Here is a 19,280-nt window from a genome sequence, read left to right as displayed (position 1 = left end):
GCCTTGATGGGTGTGGCCCCAATCCTTTCACCAGCTGTAGGGATAAAGTATAGTAAGTGTTGTGCTACTGAAAGATACTCAGAATTGGGGTGATCCTCTAATGGCTGTCTCCACCAGTTCTAGGACTAGAATCTGCTGGCAAGGCATTGCAAAGTGGCTATACTCCAACCCAGGATTTGGATTAAGATGTTGAGTAAATTCAAAAAAATTCCTTTCTTTGCAGATTGCTCGCTAAGGCTGTATGGCTCCTCCTGGAGCAGGTTTGGTTTCAAAACTTCTGACGTAAACATTGATGTCCAGTTTCCAGCCAATGTAAGTAAGCAGTTTTTTTTATAGATGTAAAATTGGCTTAATTGCCTTTTATAGTAACATTTAAGCAAGTAATAACAAAGGTGCCAAGTGGTATTTACAAAAATGTATCGATCCAAGGGGAGCTATCATTAACTGTATCTTAACTAAAACCATCTTCATCTGTTGTTAAAGTAGTGTTAGTAGTGGTATTACTCTGCGCTAATAGCATCTTCAGTCCAATGAACTCAAAACACTTTACAAATACTAATGAGTTAAAACTCACCTCCCAGCAACCCTGTGAGGCAGATCAGGATATTTATACCCATTTTATAGATGGGGAAACTGAGCGATAGATACTGTGACTTGCCTTAGGTGTCACAGTGAGCCTTCACCAGACACAAGATCCTTCTCTGTGTTTTCAATATGAAAGTATTATTTAAACTACTGAAATATTTGAAAAATATTTTTTAATTATGGATTTTTAATAAACTTCTGTTATTTGACTCCATTTCACAGATGGCTCAGCCAGATGTTCTCTTACTTGTACAAGAAAGTCTGAAGAACAGTGGTAAGAAATACTTGTTCACTGCTTTCAGTTTCATTTCAAAACCATCCCTTGCCATTATCACAATACTTCTCTGAATGCAAAACTTTTTTTTAAGTAGCTGCATCAAATCAAATGCTTGCTTCATTTTTACGTAATAATGTAAGTCTGGCTCCATATATAATTTCATTCTTCTTATACACTAGTAAATTGGCAGGTACAAGAGTAAAGGTATTAAGCTTACATAATTGGAGGAGGGAGCATTATGTACATTGAATTCCAAAATGTCTTCACAGCTAGGGAAAACAGTTGGCGTTTTTATGTTGCTATATTTACTTGGTCAATGATCTTGCAGGGACATAAGCATGCGAAGTAAATGAGACTACACAGTGCATGAAGTTAAGCACGTGCCTAAGTCTTTGCAGGAGTGGTGCCGTGGATAGAATTATATGGTGGTAGCCTAAAATTCTGTGTACCACAACACTCTAAGACGTAACATTCTATAATGATCCTCAAGCTGTTTCTGTGAGCACTGCTGATGGTATCACAGAAACAGAGGTTGATTGTAATATTCCTCTGCTAGCCCATAATGTAATGCGAATCTCCCTAGTATAAGATGTGCTCCTTTACATACCTTAGAGTCTCTCATCAAGAGAAGTTGGTCCAATAAAAGATATTACATCACCTACCTTGTCTCTCTAATATCCTGGGACTGACACGGCTACAACACTACATAACTAATGCTGTCAGACAAGCTGTTCAGCTTGTCATGTGTATTCCAACAAATGACTTACCCTCAATTGATAATTGTAGATACTAAATGCATCACTTGCATAATATCTAAAGAATTTAGTTTCCTTAGTATTTCATTCAAATACTAGCTCCAGTATGTCCTTTGGTAGTAGAAATTCCAACTATGTGTACTCATTCACGTCAGGAATGGGGATGCCATCAAACTCAAAGCAAATTGTGCTGCCCTTCTTTCCACAGGCTAGCTTGTGAGGATGGTTTACCTAGCAGCATAGGTGTGCATGGTGCTTCTTACCTGAAATAAGACTGACTAGTCTTCCTCCCAAAGTACTTAAGGCCTTATTTTCAGATCCTAGCCTCCTTTCATGTATATTCAATTTTGTGCACACATCTGCACAAATAGTTTTGGTGTGCTGATGTTTCATACACAAGATAGAATGTTTATATGCAAACTCATCACCTGCATGTTGAGGTACTAAAAAAAAATTCCACTCCTATTTTATGCACATTGGTGAAAACTGGGTTGAACCCAGCTGAAAACGGGGTCTTTACAATCTAAATAGAAAATACACAAAGGAAAAAGATAGGGAGGGTGGCTCCTTTTCTATTTTATCGTGTGTGTGTGTGTGTGTGTGTGAGGGTATGTCTACACTACGGGATTATTCCAATTTTACATAAACCGGTTTTGTAAAACAGATTGTATAAAGTCGAGTGCATGCAGCCGCACTAAGCACATTAGTTCGGTGGTGTGTTTCCATGGTCCGAGGCTAGCGTCGATTTCCGTATCGTTGCACTGTGGGTAGCTATCCCATAGTTCCCGCAGTCTCCCCCGCCCATTGTATTTCTGGGTTGAGACCCCAATGCATGATGGTGCAAAAACAGTGTCGCGGGTGATTCTGGGTAAATTGTCGTCACTCATTCCTTCCTCCGTGAAGCAACGGCAGACAATCAGTGCACCCTTATTTCCCTGGATGCCCTGGCATGACGCCATAGCATGCAACCATGAGTCTGTTCAGCTTTTTTTTTTTTACTGTCACCGGTATGTCTACTGGGATGTTGAAAACAGAACGCGGGTACGCAGGTGCCGACACAGAAGCATCATAAGCCTTGCAAGATAGCAGAGATGGGTATCAGATATTCTGACTGTCTGTGTGCCTGACATTGGCGATGCCGAATGACAGTTATCAGTCGGTTGGCTAAACGCTCATGCGCTGTCAGGAGGCTGGCCCTGGCTGAGGTCGGCCGGGGGAAATGACAAAACTGGGAATGATTCCCCGAGTCATCCCTCCCTTTATGGTATCTAAAAATAGTCAATCCCCTAGAATAAGCAAGTGTACTAGAACAAAAGCCCTACCATATCAGATCCCGCAGCAAATGATGGAGCACATGCCATTCTGGGGGTGCCCCAGCAACAATCCACCTTTTGCTTCCCTGCCTCCCCCACCGCCCTCAGATACCCAGTGCGTGTCCCCCCATTTGTGTGATGAAGTAATAAAGAATGCAGGAATAAGAAACAGTGACTTGTTAGTGAGATAAAATGAGGGGGAGGCAGCCTCCAGTTGCTATGATAGTCCAGGTAGGACATTAAATGGTGGGGGGAGAGGAACCCAGCATCCCGCTGCTGTGATAGTCCAGGCAGTACAGAATCTTTTCTTTACACATGAAAGGGAGGGGGCTGATGGAGCTCAGCCCCCAGTTGCTATGACAAAGACGGTTACTAGCCGTTCTATACCATCTACTGGGAATGCCCAGGAGTCATTCCTATTTTTACCCAGGTGCCCCCGGCCGACCTCACCTGAGGCCAGCCAGGAGCACTCACAGGCTGATGACAAGGACGGTTACCAGTCCTACTGCACTGTACCGTCTGCTACTGGGGAAAGAAGGAGAGAGGATGCTGCTGTTCATTGCCCCAGCACCGTGTCTACCAGCAGCATGCAGTAGACATACGGACATTGAAAAAAGTCAACAAACGATTTTTTCCCCTTTTCTTTCACGGGGTGGGGAAGGGAGTAAATTGACGAGCTATACCCTGAACCACCCCGGACAATGTGTTTGACTCTACAGGCATTGGGAGCTCAGCCAAGAATGCAAATACTTTTCGGAGACTGCTGGGGACTGTGGGATAGCTGGAGACCTCAGTACCCCCTCCCTCCCTCCATGAGCGTCTATTTGATTCTTTGGCTTTCCGTTACACTTGTCACACAGCACTGTGCTGTGGATTCTGTATCATAGCCTGGAGACTTTTTTCAAATGCTTTGGCATTTTGTCTTCTGTAACGGAGCTTTGATAGAACAGATTTGTCTCCCCATACAACGATCAGATCCAGTATCTCCCGTATGGTCCATGCTGGAGTTCTTTTTGGATTTGGGACTGCATTGCCACCCCTCCTGATCAGAGCTCCAAGCTGGGCAAACAGTAAATGAAATTCAAAAGTTCATGGGGCTTTTCCTGTCTACCTGGCCACTGCATCTGAGTTCAGATTGCTGTCCAGAGCGGTTACAATGGTGCACTGTGGGATACCGCCCGGAGGCCAATACTGTCGATTTGCGGCCACACTAACCCTAATCCGATATGGTAATTCCGATTTCAGCACTACTCCTCTCGTTGGGGAGGAGTACAGAAACTGGCTTAAAGGGCCCTTTCTATCGATATAAAGGGCCTTGTTGTGTGGACGGATGCAGCGTTAAATCGGTTTAACGCTGCTAAAATCAGTTTAAATGCTTAGTGTAGACCAGGCCTGAGGTTTTATCCTTCTTTCCACTCTTTCTAACCACCCGCTCCCTCCCTCCCCCACCCCAAGTTGAGAGGTCAAGGATTTTTTTTAAGGTTATGCTGATAGGCCCTCCCACGTGCTGAGAAGTTTCAAAACAGATTTGGCTAACATGTTTTTTGGAAAGCATGTTATTTTAAAACTGTCTTTAAATACAGTTTTTTTAATAGTGTAGTGCTCTGTTTACTCTGGCCAGTTTATCTACAGTAGCTGAATTGTTCTTTAAAAAACAAAAAGTTGTAAGCTATTTCCTGATATAGAATAACTAAGTTAGAGGGGGACAAATGTATTGCTATAAAGGAAAGTGTATTAAACATGTCTATAGTAATTAGATTTATTCCTTTTTTTGCATATCGTAATGTATTTATACCTTCCTCACTAGTTATTTGCATAACCTAGGGGAGAAAGAGATTAACTTTGTCCTTCCACTCTGGTTCAGCAATAAACATCCCTGCTTTGGAACAGTGAAATCTAATTGGAAATTAGAACATGGAAGAAGACATTTATGTGACAAGTTGCTTGTACTAAAATTGATAAAGAATAAGGTGTTTCCTTCATTGTGCATGGCCTCAGGAGCACTTCCCAATTAATTTCTTGCTGTTCTGTAGTGTCATCAAAGAATGCTTCTACACTAATAGGTCACTTGTATTTGTGTGTGTAGAGGTTTTGGTTGCCACTTTAAAGAAAGCCTGTAGGGGTTCATCCTGGGAAAGTAGGTATTTTCATTTACTGTAACTCTCCTAATCTGTCTGTCCGATATCTGTGGAAAACATACTGAGGAAGGCAGCGTATAGCGCAATAGATCTAGATCATTTTGACTGTATGATTTCAAAGCTGTTTTGAACTGGTCAGCAAGTTTAAAACCTTGAAGTGGCATGATGTGCTATAGTTTGTTGGCTATTTGAGCAGTGGCTGACCCCATAAATATAAAACAAAAAACTAAGTTAACTGATATCAAAGCAAGAGACTGAAGCCTATTTGCAAGGAAAAATGAGAATGTGAAGAGACCAACAATAAGAAGAACTGGATGTGAGAATTGGATTGTATAAAGTTGATAGAGGAAAGGACAGAAAAAACAGAAAGGGAGAATGATCCCAATAAAATAGACCTATTGAAGGCAGATTTATATGATGTCAATAGGGCTGGTGTAATATCTAGATAAGAGGTTTGAATAGGATATTGAGGAAAATTAGCTTAAATGGTTTAATTCTTTTTACCTGAGATTACCCTATACCCCTTCATCCATCATTTTTATAATGTCATCTGTTGCCTGAAAAAGTACTGAAATTATTCTGGATCCTTAACCTGTCTACCATAAAACCAATAACCTAGATGAATACATTGAAAACAATATTAAGCAGGTATGCTTATTGTTAGCTACAGTATACAGTATTGAAAGTTGTTTATTTTTCCTTGTAGCATTTTCTTTAACACAACTGCTAAGCCGCTGCCTCCTCTACCAACAATGTGATCTTGTTTAGAAACATTGCAAGTTTATGTAGTTGGACCGCATTTTTCCTTTCATATGTTCAAAATCTAAATTAACACAATGTCTGTCAATACTGACCCACCAGACTTAACTTTCTACTTTCATGCTTGAGTTGGTCAGATCTCTAATTTGAGGTGAATCTTTTATGAGCCAGACTGATAGACCCAGAATCTATGTCTACTCCTTGCACTACATGAGTTTCTCCTTAAAAACAAAGCTTTTTATTAATAGTGTGCTTAATGTGGCTTTTTCTTCTTTTCCCTCCCAGAATCTTTTATTGATGTTGATGCAGATTTCCATGCTAGAGTACCAGTGGTGGTGTGCAGAGAAAAGCAAAGGTCTCCGTTGTCAATTTGTGTGTTCTAATAGCATATAGCAATGTAAATTACACATATCTACACCTGAAAAAATAACATTTCTGTACTAAATTATTACAGTTCCATGGATCTTGACACAAACACTTATGGGCAAGTCATTCCTAGCCTAGAATAAGAGGGTAAGGGTTATTTCTTCCTCAACCCCTCTTCCCCTCTTTTAAAAAACAAACAAAAAAAACCTTTTTATTTTTTCATTGTGCACCCCTCTGCACTGGGGATGATTGCTAAAGTAGAACATTTCCTTTCTTCCCTTCTAGACAATGCAGATTTAATATCAAATGGAAAAAAACCCTAAAAAACAATGCAAGGGGAGTTTAAATAGCTTTAGTGCTATGAGAAAAGAAGTGAGGCATTTTATTTTGCCCACTTACCACATACCACTTAAGATTCATGAAATATTGTGTAGCTACCTTCTGATGTAGAATCTATCACCAGTTGTTTGCAGCTACTTGGTCTTTCATAAGTGATTTTTTTTCCTGCACTTGGAAATAATTTATGAACTTTTTTTATTAATGGGGTTATTACAATGAAATTATTTTGATTCATGGAAGTAAATGATAGTGGATGATGTTTTAGTTCATTGACTAAATGATTTAGTTGCTTAAAAAAAATCTCCAGAAAGTGAGTGGTGAATTGTTGTGAATTTTAAAATGGTTTTGCTCTTGTAAAAGCTTAAAATGTTTAAATTGTAAAACTAAATGCACAGGTCAAACCAGTTTTGTTTGCTTCCTTTAATTGTAAATGTTAAGTTTCTGAGGCTGTTAAATCTCTCATGATAGCCTCAATATTAAGATAGGTTGTAAGATTTCATCTGATGTATGGCTTTCCTTAAAACACCTGCAGGATTTTCAGGTTGTTTCTTTGTCATTGTAGTGGCCTTGTTTGTAAAGTAAGTGCAGGGAATGAAAGTGCTTGTCTGACAACAAACCATTTGGCTACTCTTGGAAAACTAGAACCAACTCTTGTACCTCTAGTGATTGCCTTCAGGTACTGGGCAAAGGTGAGTCTTTTTTTTAACAAAAAAATCCACAACTGGGTGTTTGTCTCAAAAGTTCTTTTTGTCCAACTCTTGTCTGATGAATTTCTCAAAACAAGCACCTGGATAAAAGAGAGTAGGCTGTGTATAAAAGTTTAACCAAGATACACCCTGGTTTTCATGGCGTTCATATTTTTAGTCTAATGTCATGCTAGTAAATCTGCAGTTGTAGATTAGGAATGCCATTGCTCTAAGTCTCTTCTTGGGGGAAAAAAGTTACTCTTTGGTCTGAAATTTTGCATGATCTAGAGCTGGGGTTCTCCACCTTGAGGGATGCGGGAAGTCACAAACAGGTTGCAGTTGCCCTGTCTTTCTATTGCTACATGATGTTAGCTAGATGGTATACCTTGCTATGGAAGAGGTGCTTCCAGTACTGAAAGCTGAAAATGGCTGGTTTAGATTGAGTGACTCTTTTTTCTAACTTTACGAGAAGAATCTATTCAGTTGCTTGAATGATCTAAATAGAACACTATTTCATGCTTTTAAGAAACTTTCAGTTGCTTTATTAGGTTCTTATAATTCAAAAATGTGTTTGAACTTTAAATTGACACACGTTCTCCTATGAGGAATACAATATTTGTTATGTGCAGTATATTATTTTCCTTGCCAATTATGTGCATACACTGACTGAGATTATCTAACTGATGCACATATGAGTAAATAGTTGCACTAAATTATAGTGTACACAGCAACCACAACTGTGCCACATTGCCTTTCTAGTTAAAAGATCTCTTTACATAGGCAGCATTTTGTATATAATAATAGAGGTTGATGTGAAACTCTAGCTGGAATTTCTTGACTTTAAGCAACATTATGGTTGATTTTTTTTTTTTTTTTTTTTTAACAAACACTTTTGTTACGTGCTTGTTGAGAGTCTAACTACATTAATTGCAACTCTTTCAATTTATAAAGATATTGTTATGCATATCTTTATCTGTTAGTTTTTTAAAAATTGCCTATGAAATCCCAACTTCTCTGCCCCTGAGTACCATCTGCAAAAGTGTCTCAAGTGCATAGAAGGGGAAAATTATTTGTGAAGAATTCTTAAAATTTGTCAAATGAGTAATTTTTACGTTTGACGTTAATGGAAACAAATTAGGAGAAGTTCGTGTGGGGGGGGGAAAATGAGTGAAATCTTTGAGTATTTGATGCAAGTATATGTGTTTGACTGAAGGTAGGGTATGTTTGTTTTGTATAGCAAGTCGTTTTTAAATGGTGAAGTTTGGAGTCCTAAAAAACCCAATCATCTTTGTAAATGTTAGACAGTACTCTGGGTATACATACCACATATGCCACCTTAAGTCTGGATTTCTGGAATAGCTTGAGAAGATTACAGTACAAAGATAAGAGTCACAACTCTGAATTTATTATACCACAACTCTATAAACTGAAAATGAGCAGTTTATTCAAGAAGCTGAAGGGAATTATGTCGAGATCCCATTGACTAAATGTCCCTTCATCCCCTTTGAAAATCCCAACCATTGCATACAACCAGTAGCTTGTTTGCCTGGAAGTTTATCAGAATGGAATGCAAACAAGAAAAGTGATTTCAGTATTCTTGTACTAGAACACTGGCTGCCATTTTAATGACTGCATAAAGTCGTTTCAAACCAAACACATCCCACAACATGGGGACAAACGAGTTATATAAATCTTTGCTCTCTATTACAGTATTTAAGTTGACTAATGGTTTTGCAAATAGGAGAATGATTATAGATACCAAAAAATAAAATAATAAGCCTGGTGTGGAAAAATATTAATGTGTTTCAATTCTTTTATAGCTATGTTGTGCTGATCGTCCAGAAGAAGGAGGTTTGCCATCTTACGCGTTTGCTTTAATGGTCATTTTCTTTCTACAACAGAGGAAAGAGCCATTTCTGCCTGTTTATTTGGGATTGTGGGTATGTGCTATTTAAGTATTATCAATCTGAGAGTAATATTTTCTAAATCTGTTATAATTGTAACTTAATTATTACCTGCTTGTTTCTTGCCTATCCCTTGTGCAGGAGAGTAAGACACTTAGTCACCAACAGCAAAATATCAATATAGTTGTGTGCTACAATTAAGGTTGGCTGAGCAATTTTAATCCCTCCTTCCTGAGTGCAAGCATTTTAATGCCATCTTTAATTACGTAATCACATACTATTTTCCACAGGATACTAGCCTCGTTCAGTGCACGGAATGGGCAGTGCTCACTTAATGAGCAGTTGTTCGCTCTTTTGCTTTCTCATTGTTCAGTGTGTGGCTCCATCTCCTTTGTTGCATAGTCCTGATTCACCTCTAATGCAGATCCATACTGTGCACTGATAGGGCGAGGGTCCTGTGGGGAAAAAAATAATATGCAGTTATGTAGTAAAAGACTGTATCATAATATCTGTGAGCAAGGGGGATTAATTAAGGTGGTATCCTACGTGTAAAGTTTTCAAAAACTACTTAGTAACTTTGAATGGGACTTAGGCACTTAAAGTTTATGCTAGTCCTAGAACAAACTTCTTCAAATACTCATCTATTTTATTATTAGCATATTTCAGAGTTCTTTACACACCTGCCATTTACATACAGCTCTCGAGCTTGGTTAAAGAATTAGAATCGATCTATTTATAAAATTTTATTTAAAGCCATGTGATGGAACCTTTAACAAAGTAAAGATTCAACTATGAATCATAACTAGATGGATATTGGGTATAATTTCTCATTTTGAAAATCTACTAATGAGTTGGTGTGAATTGGTGACATTTAATCAGAAAACAGATTAACTGGGGAGAAAGAACTCTATTGAATGACAATTCAGTAAGCCTTTATTATGGATATTTTTGTACATCTTTAAAATACTTACTTTTTTCTGGATGATTAATACTATGGAAGAGGCTGCTTTGAAATCCTTCACATAAAAAAGATGTCCGGTGTGTTTTCCTCTTTTCCTCTGCTCTCTCCAGATTGGAGGATTCTCCTTAGACAAATTAGTGAACTTCAACCTTAAAGATGTTGAGAATGATACCGTAATCTGGGAGTATAATCCTGCTGTTGATGATGCTGATTCCCCAAAAGAAGCTTCTCCTAAAAGGGGCAAGGTCTGAACCATTTCAGTTACTTCAGTATTAATCGAGAAATCTCTACTGCTACTCTCAGCAATGACCACTGATCTTTATTTTAAGTGAAGTAAAATTGCTTCTTTTGCGAAGCTAAACTTCATAATTCAGTGGCTGTGTCAGTCCCAGGATATTAGAGAGACCATGTTGGTGGTGATAAAAATTTATGACATCACCCACCTTGCCTCTAATTCAGTGATTGGTTTTCTGTTGTGTGTGCCACATCCTAGCATTTAAAGACAAATGTGACAACTACTAGGAGATCAGGAAGTAATTCTAAGTCTTAAGGTGTTTGTCATGCTTGCCAGGGATACCCAGGGTTGTAAGGCACCTCACTATCACTTGCCCACTGTGAATCACTCTCTGACTCCATCCGCTACTGGCAACATAAACTTTCTGCTCCAGGTCTCCAGAGGCCCCAATCACTCTTTCCAGGTTAGTGATAGGCACACTCCAAAACCTAAGTCTTCCAAGCATGCTGGCAGTGTCCAGCCCCATAACCACTGGACACTCACACAATTACCAAATCTGCTGTTCCCAAAGGGACAGTACATCACAGCTTCCCAGTTACTCCTTCTACCACAGCTCAGCTTAACACATAGCACTTATACTTGTTTTCATTATAAACAAATCTAAGTTTGCTTAACAAAAAAAAAAAGAGCTGGGGCCTAGACTTAACTAACAACACATTTTTCATGTCTCATAAAGGTTGTCTCATCCAAAAAACCCTTGTCCCAGCTTTTAGCAGCAAGGTTGGCTGTGACCCTCTTTTCATAAGAGAAGCATGCTGTCAGCTTGTCTCCTAGGTGAAGGATGCAGTTCTTGTCTCTACAGTTACAGTACAAAAATCCATTGTCTTAACTTGTGAACAGGATTCCCCTCCTCTACTCCCATTGGTAGTTTTTTTCTCTGTGCTCCTTTCTTGTCAGTTTTTATAATCTCTTTGATTAGCCTGGTGCTCAGATTGTAGATAGGCTTCCATTTGTGAAGTAGACAATACATAATACACTTGATAGCCACCCAGAGATAAGCATCTCTTCTCTCTTGCCTGACAGGAGTATGTTGATCCCTTTCTAGTGACCTGCCTTAACTCTCACTGAAAATTATGTGTTTAAGGTCTATGTGTACCTAACTCCTTACATATTATTGGTACACACACCTCATAATAATTATGATGACCAGTGTGACACAGGTTTTCATTAGAGACCTTACATGACACTCTTCAGTGAACCAGTATGCAGATACTAGATCCAGGAGATCCCTGTAAACCTCATACACCCCTGTGTCCTCAGCCAGTTGGCACCAAGAGGTTCCAGGGTCACAGTATTGGGTTAATAATATCCATTAAAGTAGAGAACATAATTCAAAAAATCATATTTCATACTTGACTATGTCAAATGAGTAACTCTTAATTTCAAACTACTGTTTCAGGATAATTGCTACTAAATTACCTCTTTATTTTTCTTATCTAATAACATTGCTCTTTTTAGAAATAGCATAATTGTATAAATACATTCTAATCGCACATGGGAGTGTTCTATAATAAGGAAGTTACATAAATTTAATCCAGTAATGGCTAACATTAATAATTTTTAAGTGAAAATACTTCATGATCTTTTCTAAAAAGATCTTATTTGTTAAAATACTAAGCATTCTTTATATAGATAAAATATGAAACCTTTAAAAATAATTTGTGCTGTGTTTATAAATGAACCATTATAAAATTAGCATAAACTAAATTCTTACAAAGCATATTAAGATACCGTATAGCCGTAAAAGCTAGGACCCTTGAAGAGGACTAATGTAAGGAAAAGCATAATGTACACTAAAGACTGTCAATAATTTGTCATAATACCAAAATGGACTAGCACTGAATCCCAGTATCTGCAATGTCTTTTGCTTCATGCCAAATTATTTATTTTCAGCCCTTAGAAACAACTCTAACCAAAGAGGACAGACTTTCAGAGTTAGCAGAATGAATATCCAGAAACATTCTAAACTATGTAATTTGCTGTTTGTCACTTCCCCTTCTTGCTTGAGGTGCACATTTGGTGCCTGTACATTTAAATGACCATACAAGGTGATTTTTTCTGAAAAATGATTTGCATTTGATGAGGCTATATATTTCATCCTAACTGAGGTTTTTATGATCTGAAATGCTTACTTTGAAATATATTAATTATAGCACAAGAACATTTTTATTTAGATACACAAACATGATTAATATTAACCATAATCATAAATGTCACTATCCAACCATTATTAAATTTGATTTAAAAGTGTTTGAAGTGTTAGTGTAAATTAAGATAACAATATCTTTAAATTGTCCTTTTCTGTAGCTGTAAAATGTGTATTTAACTCTCATAATGTTGTAGTTTCCCTTGTTTGAATAGAGCATTAATTTTTATTGTTGAGACCTGAACATTCGTTGCAGACGTAATTTCTAGCCATTGTATTATCTGTTATGGCTTCATTACAATATTATCATTGTGACCTTTCCTCCACACCACTTCAACACTTAAGTTATAAGTTTATTTAAAAACTTATACTGTTACTCTGCATTTTTATTTGAGTCCATGTGAGCGCAATAGGTATTAGTGACTGTGTGAGAGTGAAAAGCAAGTTTTAGACTGGCAGAATGTTTTTCCTGCCCCCCAAAAGAGGGTTTTTCATACACCTTAAAACTGAAGACGGTTTAAGCTTTTGCTTTCTAATTAACAGGTTTCTTTAGTGTTTGATTCAGGACACCAGTGTTCAGCACCAGTTGGGCAGCTTTGGGTAGAACTGCTTCGCTTCTATGCCTTGGAGTTTAATTTGGCTGATCTGGTCATCAGCATACGACTCAAAGAAGCAGTGTCTCGTGAATCAAAGGACTGGCCTAAAAAGCGCATTGCTGTGGAAGGTACCTGAAGTCTGTCAATTTAGAGTTATCGGCCCTCTGACTTAGCAAGTACGCTGTCGGATATGTTAGAAAAACCATTTCAGCCATATGTTTCTATATGATACTATTAAATGTATTAAGATACGTGTACAGTTTCCTCCACATAGTCTGGAGCGCTATTTATTGCTAATGTGTTCCTAAAACAGTATATTAAATTAATTGACAATATATCTAAATGTTGTAAGAGAAAACGGGACTAATCAAACCTGTCTTTGCTGCTGCTTTATATCCATCAGTGAGGTTATAGATTTCTGTCTTCAGTTAGCTCATGGCTTTTTTTTCTTTCAGACCCTTACTCAGTAAAGAGGAATGTGGCAAGAACTCTGAACAGTCAACTAGTATATGAATATATTCTTCACTGCTTAAGGTCAACTTACAAGTATTTTGCTTTGCCCCACAAAAAACCTACAAAATCTAGCCCAAAAAAGCCTTTGAATGTCAATGAGGAGACATCACAAAGATTAGAACCTGAAAAGGATGCCATAAAGCATAATGCCACTGATATGCAAAATGTAGCTGACAAAATGGGGCAAGTGGTAGCAACTGATTGTATTAATATTATTGATAGAAGTATAGACATGCCTGAGGAATGTACAATTGATCCTTCAAAGGTGTTTGTCTCTGAAAGCCTGACTGAAGAAGAATTGGCAGATGATGATAGACATTTAGGAATTGCCCAGGAAGATTCAGACTTTGTAATTGAAGATATGATTTCTGGTGATAATGAGGACTCTAAACCAAGCTATGTAGAGACAGAAAGTGGAAATGAGGAGGAGGAGGAGGAAGAGAAAGAACATGACCAAGATAAGAAATGGCAGAAAAATGTGATAGTTATTGATCAAGGCTTGGATGCATACAGTGAAAATGGAGATCTCCCTAATCCAGCAAGTGAGCATGATGTTGAAACATACAGTATTTCAGAGACTGAAGGTGTTCAGAGCACTGTAGTCACAGAGAGGGATGAGTTTGGTTTAGAATGCAATGTAATACTTGATGATAAAGCTGAGATGGATGAGGAGAGCACAGAGGAGACTGATGAACTGGATGATTCCCTGAACAAATTTGCACCTTCGTTACAAGACCAGATATCTGAAGTCAATAACTCAGATGAGGAGGGGGAGGAAGAGGAGGAAGAACAGAGTCTTGTCCTAAACCATACAGAATGTGGTGGTATTGTGACTGCTGAAGATGAGCTGGACAATACTTACACTGTATCTGGGGATGAAGATGCACTGTCTGAGGAAGAGGAAGAATTGTCCATCTCTGTTAAATATGAAGAGACAGAGCTGGAAAAAAATATAGATAAATCTCTAAGGGTAGATTTGAATGAAGAGGATTTTATAGAAAAAGGAAGTCTTTGTGAAGAGGGCATACTAATAGGACAGTTTCTGGAATCTGAGCTCTTTTATGAATTTAATAAACCTGCTTTCACAAAGGGCAAGGTAAGCTCTGACATCTAACCACCAGGAAATATTACTAACAGTTTAGGACATATTATATCTAAGTATAATTCTGATTCATTAAAGGGCTATAGATTTAAAAAATGTCTTGCTTTCTATTCACACAGTCTCCTATGGTGGTATGTAGCTTGTGCAAACGAGAAGGTCACCTAAAGAGGGATTGTCCAGAAGACTTCAAAAAAATTGAGCTAGACCCTTTGCCAGCGTTGACACCCAGGTTTTCAAATATTTTAGATCAAGTTTGCATCCAGTGTTACAGTAAGTCATCAATACAGCACTCTTTCAATATGTTTCTGGAAAGTATGAATTAGTTAACTAGATTTTAATAGTACTTTAGGGAATTCTCTTAGGTCTCCAGCATCAGTGGAGCTGGGTTTTGAAAGTAGCAAAACTAGTACAAAAGGTGAGATTCTATAGGGTAATGACATTTGTTGAATTGCTAAATTGCACCTGATACTTGTTATATTCATAAGTGTAAACTGTACCTCCAAAGAGCAAAAATCCAAAGTGTACAGGCTGACCTCAAGACTCCTTGAACTAAACATGGAGTCAATGAAAGCTGCTGGATATTTGATATTCTTGAAATGTAGGCATTTACACACAGACTTCAGAGCCTATATGAGGCATCTGTTTTCCAAAAAGTGCAGTTCTTTGTATGATATTTTGTATCATACCAGAAACTGCTATTTGAAAGAACAAATGCAGCAAATTTCTACAAAGAACAATATGCTGATTTCAGATTTTTTGAACCATTTCCCCCCATTTATTTGGTCTTTCAAAATGGCAACCTTCACTTAAAGACAAAATGTACTGTTTTCCTAATGTATTTTTTTCTTTGCCTTGATTTCTCCTCTTCCATCTACTCCTCCCTCTGTTTCCCTCCCACATCAATTTCCTTTTTGCCCCCTTCCTGTCACTTAACCGTGGCAATGTTTTTACGTACTTTTCCTGAATTGGTTTGTTTCTGGCTTTTTTAAAGAAGATTTTGCTCCGAATATTATAGAGGATCAGGCTCGTGAACACATACGGCAAAATCTGGAAAGCTTCATCAGACAGGAGTTTCCAGGTAATTGTGTAGATTCTTTTCATACTCATATTTAGTTGCTTTTTTTCCAAGTTTCACTTTTTTAGTATTTTCAACAATTTCATTGTACCAGTATAAAGAACAAAGTTAGCTAATTTAAACTTCTTAAAATATTCTGTTCTGTTGCTTAAGACTATACTGTATGACTTTAAATTAAATTGGAATGTTTTCTGTTGCAATAATCTCATCTTACTGTGTGATGTCTCCACCTCATACGTTATGTCCTGCCTCCTTGAGCTTGTGCTCTTTCCTCAAACAAACAAACAAACAAAAAGCTCCAAAAACATGTCAGTTTATTTTTTTTACATCCTGTTGGTGAGAAATAGTGAAAAGATCATGGCATTAACAGGAATGAACAACAGCTATTTAAGAAACCAGTAATCACAATTTTATAATAAAACTTTCATAACTAGCATTTTCATCTCAAATTTGTCAGTCAAGCTTTGCTGTTTCAGTTGTATTCATTCTTGTAAGACTGCTAAAGACTTTCTGAAATGCCTGTCACATCATCTTGGAATTTTGGTCAGGCCAAAAGTATCCCCTTTCTTTTCAGTTCATCTAAGAAATAGCTGTATTTTTCTGCCCTTATTCTCAGTATAGAAAGAAAAATGTACTGTCTGTATATCATAGGCAGTCATCAGAAAATCCACAAGACTTCTTATCTTGTGTAGGCCCAGGAGAGCAATTTGCTCTCGATTATTCTAAAGCAGAGGCATAACAACTTGTCTATCAGCAAAGCTCAGTAGACTGGAGCTATGATTTCCATTTCTGGAAATATATAGAGTAACCACATGGGCTTCAGTTCATAGTGTTGCCAAATTTGCATGCAGGCTGGATGTAGAATCTTTGGCCAAAGATCGTTGCATCTCGCTTGTCTTAACCCAAAGAGAGTCTTGTAACACTTACCCAGATCCTCAAGGATTTAGTTCAAATTCTCGTGCCAATAATTTAGTTAGTATGCCATTAAATTTTTTCCTGGGTGTGTCAGACTCCCGTTTGATCTGGGTAAATTTCTTAATCTCTGTGTCTTCATTCTGATTTGTAAAATGAGGATTCTTCCCTACCTCAGAGGGGTGACATGAAGTTAAATTCATTATTTCTGAACTACTCAAACACTGTGAGTATCATAGTTATACAGGAGGTCACATTAAATTATCACAGTGTTTTCTTCTGGCCTATGAAAAGTCAGTAAATATATTAACTTTTATATTTATCCTAAATTTTATATTTAATCTTAATTTTCATTTTATAGCTAAATCTGGTGGTTTGTCACCAGAAGAGGGTAGGGGTGGGGGGCTATGCTAATCACTGATTTAGTTACTTCCAGACTCTCTCTTCCAGTCCAAATCCCCATTACTATTTAGACCGCTACAGGGGCCTGAAAATCATCTATCACTACTGCACCTGCTCCCTAGGCCCCTGCAGGATACTAAAGTTGTTCAAAAATTAACAGAAGCCAGAAAAGACACATTGCAGGGATACTGTCATCTTGTAAATCAAATTGAAATATGAAAATGTTGTGCATACTCTGGCTATAAAGAACATCTAAGATTAACTGAAAGAATATATTCGGGGAGGGATTTTTTCAATTTACACTTGTTCATTTTTCAGCACCTATGTATAGCTATAGCGCGCTCTCTCTCCCCTCCTCTCCCCTCCCCCACCCCAGTATCTTGTTGCTGTAAAGAACCCTTTAAACATCAGTAAGAAAGCAAAGAAGCCTTCATTCTATAAAAAACTGACAGAGAGGAAATTTTCAGAATATACTGTATAAAAAGTGATTTACCTGATGCTTGACTTAGTTAACTTCCAAAAATACAAATTGACAGTGACCCTTTTAAAACAAGATTGCTTTTTTACTGTTCACAAACCTTTTTTCTTAATGGCAAAAATGATGAAAATTTTGCTGTATAATGTATTTGACAAAAATAAAAAAAGGTATTTGACAAAAATACCTTTTATTTATTACTCTTAAAATTTAGTGAATTAGACCAGTAACTGTATAGTGTTATCATCCATAGAAAATCAAGAAATATGCCCTATATTTAATAAATATTGCTTGTAAAGTCCATTGTTACAGAAAAGTGGTGTTCAACATTAGCCAAATCAGACCCTAGCTATTAAAACTGGACTGATGGTATGTCAGATGTGGTTATAGTATCATGTCCTTTACAGGAACCAGGTTGAACTTGTTTGGCTCATCAAAAAATGGCTTTGGCTTCAAACAAAGTGACCTTGATATCTGTATGACAATTGATGGACTGGAAACTTCTGAGGTAGACTTAGAGCTCTTTTGTATAACTTGTACTAGTATTCCATAGACACAGCTATTGTTGCTGTGATTACTGTCTCTTGATATCTTGCACAATAGCTGAAAATGTAAATAGAACTTCTGCCAAAAAAAGTAAGTTGGCTACTGTCTTGCTGCTATGACAGCTAATCTGATTTAAGATTTTCTTCCTTTACCACTGAGTTTATTCATGGATTCTTCAGTGAAGTGTTAATATTATTTGACATGGAAATGAATGAGGCACATCTGGTTCAGCATCACAGTGTTGATGCATGGTAAGCTAGAAAAAGAAGATGGGGTGAGAAAGAAGCAAGTCTTTCTTTACGGTTGATATAAATTAGCAAATGCTTTAAATGCATGTTTATAAACTCTTAAGAATATTATGATATCTTTTAGTGCTGACTTGAACATACTCTGCATTTTGAAACTGTCTGGTGTGAATGCTGTTGAGTATACAATTTAGGTGCCTTTTTAATGATATGGCTTTAAGCCTAATGACAGGCAATGAATGGCACATCAACTGAAATGGCTTGGCTAGGACACGTTCTAATAGTAATGATTACATGTAGCTTTTCTAGAATTTTAAGGTCAGCACAAGATATTATCAGTTCACTTAAATGGTTTTTCTTTCCTTTTCAGGGACTTGATTGCATAAGAATAATTGAAGAATTAGCAAGAGTACTTAAGAAACATTCAGGTAACTTTGTAGAAAATAAGAGTGAGTAGTTTTGTGTGCATGAAGTTCAGGGTATAAGCAGATATCATTAAGATAACTAATGCACTAAAGAGTTCAGTGTTAGCAGGATTGGGGACTTAGATTATGAACATTTGTAGCTCTTCATTGCATGACTAGGCCCATTGAAGGGTTCTAAGATTTATAGGAACAGGCCTAAATTAGACTCTGATACTGTGTTAATAACATACCTGAAAACAAGTTGTAAGTCATAAGTTTGACTCTTTAGACAGTGGGTATAGGTTTGTATTTACATCTCCCTTGTTTGTTGACAAGTAATATTAATAATAGTATTAATAATGCTAAGTATCAGAGGGGTAGCCGTGTTAGTCTGGATCTGTAAAAGCAGCAAAGAATCCTGTGGCACCTTATAGACTAACAGACGTTTTGGAGCATGAGCTTTCGTGGGTGAATACCCACTTCGTC

General features: G+C 37.5%; 1 protein-coding gene across 1 annotated transcript in view; it reads left to right on the top strand.

The window, feature by feature from the left end:
- The window catches only part of TUT7 (terminal uridylyl transferase 7), a 49,828-nt gene that overhangs the window by 12,527 nt on the left and 18,021 nt on the right, over window positions 1-19,280 (top strand). The window contains exons 6-17 of the mRNA XM_075067495.1: window positions 224-312; window positions 808-859; window positions 6,113-6,182; window positions 7,095-7,221; window positions 9,039-9,158; window positions 10,194-10,328; window positions 13,068-13,248; window positions 13,576-14,729; window positions 14,855-15,005; window positions 15,727-15,813; window positions 18,007-18,107; window positions 18,761-18,826. Of these exons, the coding sequence (XP_074923596.1) occupies window positions 224-312; window positions 808-859; window positions 6,113-6,182; window positions 7,095-7,221; window positions 9,039-9,158; window positions 10,194-10,328; window positions 13,068-13,248; window positions 13,576-14,729; window positions 14,855-15,005; window positions 15,727-15,813; window positions 18,007-18,107; window positions 18,761-18,826 (2,333 nt within the window). The remainder of the gene's footprint in view (window positions 1-223; window positions 313-807; window positions 860-6,112; window positions 6,183-7,094; window positions 7,222-9,038; window positions 9,159-10,193; window positions 10,329-13,067; window positions 13,249-13,575; window positions 14,730-14,854; window positions 15,006-15,726; window positions 15,814-18,006; window positions 18,108-18,760; window positions 18,827-19,280) is intronic.

This window comes from Chelonoidis abingdonii, chromosome 6 (assembly GCF_003597395.2).
Source record: "Chelonoidis abingdonii isolate Lonesome George chromosome 6, CheloAbing_2.0, whole genome shotgun sequence".
NCBI lineage: Eukaryota > Metazoa > Chordata > Testudines > Testudinidae > Chelonoidis > Chelonoidis abingdonii.
Note: the sequence above shows the minus strand (reverse complement) of the source record. Positions and strands in the feature narration are given on the sequence as shown.